The 9,137-nt window shown below is 51.7% G+C and overlaps 1 protein-coding gene across 2 annotated transcripts in view; it reads right to left on the reverse strand.

Annotated features, from left to right (window-relative positions):
- The window catches only part of Ada (adenosine deaminase), a 24,941-nt gene extending 16,345 nt beyond the window's left edge, over positions 1-8,596 (reverse strand). For both annotated transcript variants that reach the window (XM_031372688.1, XM_031372689.1), the window contains exon 1: positions 8,429-8,596. In XM_031372688.1, the coding sequence (XP_031228548.1) occupies positions 8,429-8,461 (33 nt within the window). In that variant the 5' untranslated portion in view covers positions 8,462-8,596. The remainder of the gene's footprint in view (positions 1-8,428) is intronic.
- Positions 8,597-9,137: the final 541 nt, after the last annotated feature.

The raw sequence follows: 9,137 nt of genomic DNA on the forward strand, positions 1-9,137 counted from the left end.
AAGAAAGAAAGAAAGAAAAAGAAAAAGAAAAAAAAAAAGAAAAGATGAGGAGAAAATCCTGATGGTCCTCCTATGAACTAAACTTCTGAACAACTGACAATTAGCTCAGGAGGGGGCGGGGGAAAGATGTAGCTCACAGCATCTCTGTGGGTCACAGATCTCTGGTCTGTGAGCCGGGGGATCAGACAGTGGGTCAGGGCAGGGTCTCTGGTCCCTGCGTCTCCATCAGTGGGTGCCAGGGGTCTATAAGGCCGCTCTGGGGAAAGCACTTACATGTCAAGATGAGATGCCGCCACACTGCTCCCTGCTATAGTATAGGATGTGACAATAGTCAGGATGTGACTGCTCCACCTGCTAGGCCCCAGGAGGCCATTGTGAGGAGAAAGGCTCTGGGAAGCTCCAGGCAGATAGCCAGCTCTAGAAACATCCACACCCTCTTGGACTGTTCCACCGTGTCCCACTTAGCAGAACAAGAGCTCTCCTGAGGTTTGAGTCCTAGGTGCCAGTGACCCACAGAATCCAGAACCACAAGGCAAAGAGAATTAGATACCAAAGGGTACCATATAGAACACCATGTCTGGAAGGCCGGTCTGAAGGAGACCCCCAGGGCACAGCAGGCTAGAGAGAAGCAGGGATCAAGGAGTTACCATGTGCTGGAATCAAGAGGCCTGCCAGGAATGGCTCACAGAGATGGATTTTCAACAGAAATATTTTCAAATAGGGGAGGCACCTTTTAAAAGCTTTCTTTGGCTTCCAGGGTGGAAAACAGGCTGGGAATAAACCTCCACCGATGGCTGCTTATGTGTCCAGATGAGAGGCAGTGACTGCACAGAGTGTGCCACACTGTGCACCCAGTAGGTGCTTGGGAAGCAGGAGTCCAACACAGGACAGCTCCCAGAGGAGGGTCTCAGAGAATCAGGCTGGGCAATGGTACCTCTGGGTCCAACTGCCCACCATGCTCCATAGAAACTGCCATATGGAGCAGGGGGGCAGGGGAAGCAGAAGCCCTGGCCATCTCCACAGACAGCCTGAAGTTTAGACAGGTATCCCAGTGAACATTCCAGAAAGCTGCCATTAATAGCCAATCTACCACCCCAGATGACCAAGGGGGTACAGGCTTGGAGGTGCGAGCCTGTCCTCCTGGCCATATTCTGGGAAAAGGGAACAGATAGGAAGTTTGCTATCTGAGTGTCTATTGAATGAGTATCTATTGAAGGCAAGGAATCCACACCTATTTTACACAAGAGAAGACTGAGGCTCAAAGGGAGCTCTAAAGATTCAGAATCAGTCAGTGAACCCAAGTCTGCTCTTGAGCTCCTGCTGGCCTCATGCAGACAGGAGGAGCTATGGCAACGGTGCTGAGGCTCTCGGAGTCCCCACTGTCATTAGACTGTCCATCCGAGTCTCTCTTCATCACTAGGCAAGGTTCACCTTAGACCTAGTTGCTATTGCAACTGGATTTGTGAAGCAAAGCTTAGAGCGGTTTATGGACCTCCCCGGGCCTACATAGACTGGCGGGAGATCAGTGGTTCTCAACCAACGGGTCATGACTCCCACAGGGGTCCCCTATCAGATAGCCTGCACGTCACATACTTATATTACAATTCATAACAGTAACACAATTACAGTGATGAAGTAGCAATGGCATACTTTCATGGCTGGGGGGTCGCCACAACGTAAGGAACTGTGTTAAAAGGCTACAGCATTAGGGAGGTTGAGAGCCACTGCAGTCGAGCAAAGTCTGGGCCCAAGCCCTTCTGCCTCTAAGGCCAGGCCTAGTTCACGGCCACAGCAGCACCCTGACCCTGGCGCCAAGCCTCTGTCCAACCTCCTGACCTCTCTGGAGAGGAGTGTCATGCATCTCTCTCTGGAGTCACTCTGCAGGACTGGCTCATAGTTGCCCATTATCTGTCAGAGTAGCAGGAAGCCCTCCAACTGCTGCTGGGGACAGGAAGCGGCTTCGTAACTGACAGATAATTACTGTGTCCAGGAACTGGGAGAAGCACCGAGACACGGCAGCCACATAGGTGAGGTCCAGAGAGGTACAGTCACAACCCCCAGCATTCCAGGTCACAAGACATGTTGGGACAGAGGACTGAACCAGGTCAGGGATCTAAATCTTAGACTCCTAGGCCACATGCTTCCATAGCTGGTCAGGCCTATAGAGGGCTTGTCCCAATGGGACAATGTGTGCCAGGCTTCCAGACCCTAAAACACACAACCCTCTTCTCTTTTTCCTCCCCCCCCCCCACTTCCTTTTCTATTTATTTATTTATTTATTTATTTATTTATTTATTTATTTATTTTTGAGAGAGGGTCTCAAAAGAGCCTTAGCTGTTCTCAAACTCACTATGTAGACCAGGCTGGCCTCTAACCACCCCCCCCCCTCTGGGATTAAAGGTGTGGCCACACCTGCCCCCTGTTCCGTTTTCAACCCACTTTTGCCTCTCCAAGAGCAGGGCCCTGGCTGTGTCACCCTGCTGTGTCTCAGGGGCCTAGTGTAGCACCTAGCCCATTCTGCCAAGTGTCATTGGTTCACCCCCTACCCCACCCCAGGCTTAATGTCAACAATGGTGGCTCTGGTAGAGAACCCAGGTGGATGGAGCGGCCAGACCCTGAGCACTGTGGCCAGATCTCAGAGGAGCTGCAGGTGCCCACAAAGCCAGCCCCAGTCCCTCCTTCCTCCTGGCAAGGGCTTGAGTGGGTCAGGAGTCCGCTCCTCATGCCCTAGGTAGGGCCTCTCAGCTGGCTTTTAGGATGAAACCATCAAACAAAGCAGCCTTGGGCCTCAGTCCACATCCTTCAGGAAGCCCTCTAAGCCCTGCCCTTTCTGACTCCTATAGCTCCAAGTAGACTGGAAAGAGCCAGGCAGCCCTCTGAGTTGCCTGAAACCTTAGGGCCTAGCTGAGCTCTCCACTGCTATTCATGAGCTATTCCAGAAATTCCCAAGCCAGTTAGAAGTATCTCCATCTGAGGGAAGTCTTATGACTGACTCAACAGTCTAGAAATTCAGCCCACTTACCCCCCTCCCCCCACTTTATAGGTGATGAGACTGAGGCTCAAGAGAAACTTGCCTTAGGTCACAACAGTATTACAAACTAATGAACGCCACAGCCAGGGACTTGGATGACCCTAAAGCTAGAAGGTCCCCCACTCCTACCCCCATGGCTATATGTTCTTGCATCCTGCGATGCAAGGTGCTAGGCAAATGGGAAAGTGTGACCAGGACAATGCTGGTCCCTAGAGACAGCGGCTGCCAGCCACATGCCCATAGTATGCACGTTCTGAGTAGGCCCACACGTGGCGTCTGTGAGATGGGTACAGGAACAGTCACATTTAATGGAAAACTAAAGCACAGTGAAGTCGCTTGACTCCAGTAATTAAGTGTGAGATCCGAGCTCAGCTCAGGCTAGCTCTGGCCATCAGAACATTATACATGATACTCAGCCCTACGGGCACTCTGGGGCATGGCTAACCCATATCTCTAGCCTCGTGGTACATACCTCATTTTGAGGTTCCCCCTGTCCAAGGCTATCCCACAGTGCTGCCTTCCCTAACCCCAGGGGGCACCACCACAGGATACCTAGGCAGATGAACAACCCTCTCAGTTCACCGGGCAGCCTCTCTATAGTAAATTAGGAGTCTGGCTGGCCTCTCTGCCCCCGCCCCCCTACCCTCCCACCCGTGTGACCGCCGCCTGCCCAGCCCCCCCCCACCCCTGTGGGACCACAGACCCCTCTCCCCTTCCCCTTTCGGGCCCTTCATTCTGCTTCTATCAAACAAAGGCTTCCGTGAAACCAAATCTCTTTCTGTCCCCTCCCCAACAACTGCCACAGGAGTCAAAATGGGTGAGCGGTTCTCACCCAGGGGTAGAGCAGGTGGCTCTGGTAAATGAGAGACACCAAGAACCCAAAGAGGGCCACCTGGGGCTTTGTCTCTGCAAGACAAGAAGCGAGGGTGTCCCAGAGTCCAGGAAGCACTCATTGCAACCTCAGGCAGGAAGTGCACCCTTGAGAGGCTGTGCTGCCCACCAGGCACTGTAGCAGAAGCCATGGGCCCATGGGCGTGTGTAGCTTTTCCCCAAAGCCCTCATCAGTTGTTTCTCTGTCCTGGTTTGTGGAAGAAAGCTGAGCTTCGGGGTGTGCCTAAGGACTTGATGCTACCAAGCTGAGAAGCAGGGGGCTCTATCCTGGCCTGTCTGAAGGCCAAGGTGCAGATTCTGACTCCTTGCTCTGTAACATGCCCCTTTCTTCCAACAAAAGGAAAATGAAAGATTAATGAGCAAAGCAGCTAATAGCACCAACTTCAGTTTTAGGGCGGTCTGAGTTGCAGGCCAGCTCAGCTGCTTTCTGGTCATGCTACTTTGGCAAGCTCTGAGTCAGTTTCCTCCTATGTAAATGAAGATAGCCGGACCTATCCCAAAGGCTAATGTGAATGAAACATGACTTGATGGTGATGCTAATCATCCTGGAGGCTCTGTTTGACCAAGTTCCCGTGCTTGGACAGCCTGGACTGACGGATATTCGCTGCACACCTTTTGCTATGCTTGTGTTTCATACTGTTAAAGGCCTCTCTCCAAAGGCTAGACCTGGGATAGCAGAATGCTGGGGTAAACAAGAATGAAAAACTTAGGGACATTTTAGACACTGACAAGCCGTAACTGAATTGCTTGGTTTTGAATATTTCAGCTTTAGAAACTTGTATGAATAGAAAGAGACTTTGATCATGCAAGCTTATGACAAGCCTTGGTACCTTCCTGAAGGCAGAAGCAAGCAATTTTTAGGAACCCTGATGTTCTTCTGTTCTTTGCGAATGGTAGTAGAGAGAAACTGTATTGAAACAAGGGTTCATGACAGAGGCACAGGAAGCATCCCCTGGGAACTGCCTGCTTCCTCAATAGACTCGTCAGACCAGGACTTTACTGATACACTGCCCTTGTTTAAGCAAAGGGGCTATACAATATTTTAAGAATCAACGAAAAAGGACAGTGGTCTTATGCAAATATAAAAGAAATATAGAAGAATGGAAGGAAGAAGTGAATAAGGGTTAGAGATTGAACTTTTGTAGAAAGTCAAGTTTGATATAAGAGGTAGTAGGAAATAACTTTTGAACTATTAATCTTACGCCAAATTAAAATAGAATCAAATTCAAGTAGACCACCTTGTCTAGCATTTCTATAACTGTAAGTCGTTGCGACACTAATCTTAAGGAGATATTGCGTTCAAAGAAAATTGGTGTTAACATAATCTTAATTTTTAGTTCTCATAAAATTGCTGTCTGCTTGCTTTGTTCCTCTCTTAATATTCCTATGTAATCAAGGAAGACTAGAAGAAAATGTATTTTGAAAAGTTGTATAATCAACGAATAAAATTTCTGAGGAAATGATTTTATGTGTAAATAAAGCCTGAAAGAGACAAAGGTTGTCAGAGTAGAGAAGCCATAGCGAGATGTGCTTCCTCTCTGTCCTGTCCCTCACAAAGTGAATGACATCCTGCGTCTTAGCTTTCCTTCCCCTCGCTCCTCTTGCATCCACCCTTCTCTAGAACCTGCCTTCAGCCGAGGCTGGTCCTGGGCAACTTGATTCACACAAATCAGCAAGAACCACACTCGGTAGAGAACAGACATCCAAGTGTGAGAGAGCAAGGGTTCACTGGGCTCATGCTATCTACGAACCTGCATAGGAGGAAAGACCCGTTTAGAAACAGCCTTCCAACCCGGGCCAGTTTCCTCCAAGTCAGAGATGTGAAGTGCACAGAGTGTGGTGCTTTCCGAACAAGCCCTTTTCCTCTCTAGTCCTTGGACAACTCCGCTCGTGAATGGGAGGCAGACAGACGCCTGTTCAGTCACTCGCGATTCTGTAAACGAAGCTGCTAAAGGTACCTGGTACTCACAACCACCCCAAAGAGCCTCCGCTCTCCACAGCCAGAGGCACGAGGTCTGTTTGACACATATCAGCAACTGGAACCATGGGATTTTCTAGTCCTGCTTCAAGTGGGCAGAGTGATAAGGGTTCCTGAGTCATGCATGCACATGTATACTACACTACACACACACACACACACACACACACACACACACACACTCCTTCAGTGCACAGCAAGTACTAAGAAGCAAGCACCCAGTCAAAGCAGGGGTCTTTCTTCTCCAAGCAGTTTTACATTGCTTGTGGGGCATGACAACAGCATCTCAATGCCACCCCAATCACAGCCTGCACAGTTAGGGCCAGGTTAGTTGAATGCACATCTAAATCTGAAGGGCAGGGTTGGGGAGAAGGCTCAGCAAGTAAAGAGCCTGCAACACAAATGCGTGGATATGACTTCAAATCCACAGAGCCCACACAAAAGCCAGGCATGGAAGCTCACATTTGCCATCCCGAGCACTCCTACAGTGAGATGTGAGGCAGAGCCAGGAGAATTCCTAGAAACCTATGTGCCAGCTAGCCTGGAGTTCCAGTGGCGAACAACCAAGACACTGTGTCACATGCCTGCACTTACACACTCACATATAAAAAACAAAACAAACGCTGGCCGGTTTCATCTGCTCACCCTGAAGTTGTCCAAGTCCCAGTCCAAACTGGTGTAGGCATGAGAAACCAAAGAACCCAGCAAAGGCTCGGGTAGATTCCATCTTATCCCTTAAAGCGTTTGCAGAGCTCACCCATGAAAGATGGGGACATAGAATTTCTGCTTCTTATGTTTTGTTCTTTCATCCAAAACAAGGTCTTGCTATATAGTTCAGACCTGGAACTCAAAAATCCTCCTGTCTCAGCCTTCCAAATAATAGGAATTACGGGTCTGTATATTATGGTGCCTGACTTAGGGAATGGGATTCCAAAGCCAGACTCAATGCAGGCTCATCTCCCAGCTTGACTATATCCTAATTAAGCTCTCTGTGCCTGTTTGTGCATCTACCCATGGAGACAGCACCGGCTACCTCGCAAAGTCATGGCACTAGCTATGTACAGTTATGGTGTCATAGGCTGGGCCCTTGGTAGCTTCAGTTACGCAGGCTGGCCAGGCTCTGACCACAGTGGCTCCTTTCCACTCTGCCAGCCACAGCAGTATTCCTTCCTCACCATGATGTGAGACCTGTCCCACCTCAGACATAGCAGCCCAGCATGCTACCTTTCTGCTCACGTCACCTTCCAACATCCAGATACCAACCAATGCTAACAGACCTAGAAATGAAGTCCTTTTCCCCAGGTGTGGCGTCTAAGACCCCGAGGGAAGAAATGACATGCCAGCATGGATCAGATGGCAATATCAGGGCTCATGACATATATATACAGGCACTCCCCTGAAGAGCTGTTACAAAAGTGTAGGTGCCACCGAAGTATGGCCTGTCACTCACCTCTAGTCACTCCCAAGCAGCGCAGGAAGACTTGCCCTGTCCTTCTAGCCTCTAGCTAGAGGGTCAGAGTGTGTTCCCTATGGTAAATGCATGGGCGGTGGGATACAGGCCCACTGCCCTTCTCCCCACCCCACTCCGTGCACACACACATAGCACAGCATACACGTGGGATTTGTCCCAGCACCTTTGCCATGTCTGCCACCGCCACTCAGCATCTGTTTCTTAGAGGGGTAAGTCTCAGGCTGACTGTCTCTGATTCCACCTCGAGTCCTCAGTCCCACACTCTGCTGACCAGTTCAATATGCCGGGCTGACAACTGGGTCTAATCCCTCACAGGACAGAATCTGTAAGGGCTGCAAATCTGGCCTTGGAAACCTGGACCCTCCCTGTCTCCAAGAAGCCACAGTTTGCGGGCAGACAGACAAGGGGTTCTCCTCTGGGGTCAAGGGCTATGGCTTCACCCCAAATAAGCCCATATGGTCAAACGGCCAGGATGAGTAGGGGTTCCTCCCCAGCGCTCCGAACCCTCTATCCCTCCCTTTTCTGCTTTGGATCACAGATTTTCCCAGGGGTGCACCCACAAACCTACGTTACCTGGTGCCCACAAAGTAATCATAACACTTAAGTATAAAGCCATACACTGAACATTTAACAGCTAGAGACCCCGGGCCCCATTCTACTGGGGTTCAGACATCCTGGTCCTAGCCCAGTCCCACACAGCTGCGCAGCCCCACCGCACTGGATGCCCATTTGGCAGAGAGCGAGGCTGAGACCTCGAGGGGACAGGGCATAAGCAGCAGTCGAACCCGAAGACCGAGTGGAGGCACTCCCAAGTTCGCATAGGCAGCAGCCGAACCCGAAGGCCGACCGGAGGCACCCCCAGGTTCTGGACGCTCCCTGCCACATCGTCTCTCGCTCGACATCCCGGAAGCAAGCTAAGGCCTGGGTCGAGGGGAGACGCCCGCGGGAGTCCCCCGCCACCCCACGGTTCTAGGGTAAAGGCTCCCAGGGCTGGGCCCCGCTAAGCCCCGGGGCAGCCCGGGACAGAACCCGGGCAACGGAACCCCTCCGTGCTTACTTTGGGCTTGTTGAATGCCGGCGTCTGGGCCATGGTTCCAAGCGTGCACCCGGGTTCCCTCCGCCGAAGCTCTCTGGATCCGCGTTGGCTCGGTGGCGGGGTCGCTTCCCGAGGGCTCTCAGAGACCGCGGCCCGCCACGCTCTTTTTTACCGGGCTGCCCCGGCACAGCCACGCCCACGCCACGCCCACACCGGAGAGCCCGCCTTCCTGAGTCACGGCCCCGCCCTCTCCCCCCGCCTGCAACTCTGGCGCGCATTTCCCGGAATTCCGAACCCCAGACCTTCCCTGCTGGCTACTCCCTGGAAAACTCCCAGGTGAGCCCCCTGCAGACGCGACTCCACCGTCCTCATCCAGCCTGGCCCCTTCCCGGCCCCTTCAGTACTGAGGTTCCCACTGTTGCTTGGGCGCCTACTTTGTGCAGCCCGGAGCCCTGAAGCCTCGTGTGGAGGGGTTGGGGGTGGGGGATGGATTGTGAGGGATAGACCCACTTGTTGCAATATCACCAGTAGGGAAATTTAGCTGGAGTTCACTAGGTGAGGGCGGGTGGGATGCAGAGGACATTGTTGTGTATGAGAGAGACTCCTGGGAGCTAAGTCTGAAAGGATTCCAGGGTGGCTGGAGATACAAGGGCGGACAGGAACACACGGTTCATCTCTCCTGGGGCAGTTACGCTGGAGAAATGTGCCCACGTATCGAGGCGTATTTAGA

This window comes from Mastomys coucha, unplaced genomic scaffold, assembly GCF_008632895.1.
Source record: "Mastomys coucha isolate ucsf_1 unplaced genomic scaffold, UCSF_Mcou_1 pScaffold15, whole genome shotgun sequence".
In the NCBI taxonomy this organism is placed as follows: Eukaryota; Metazoa; Chordata; class Mammalia; order Rodentia; family Muridae; genus Mastomys; species Mastomys coucha.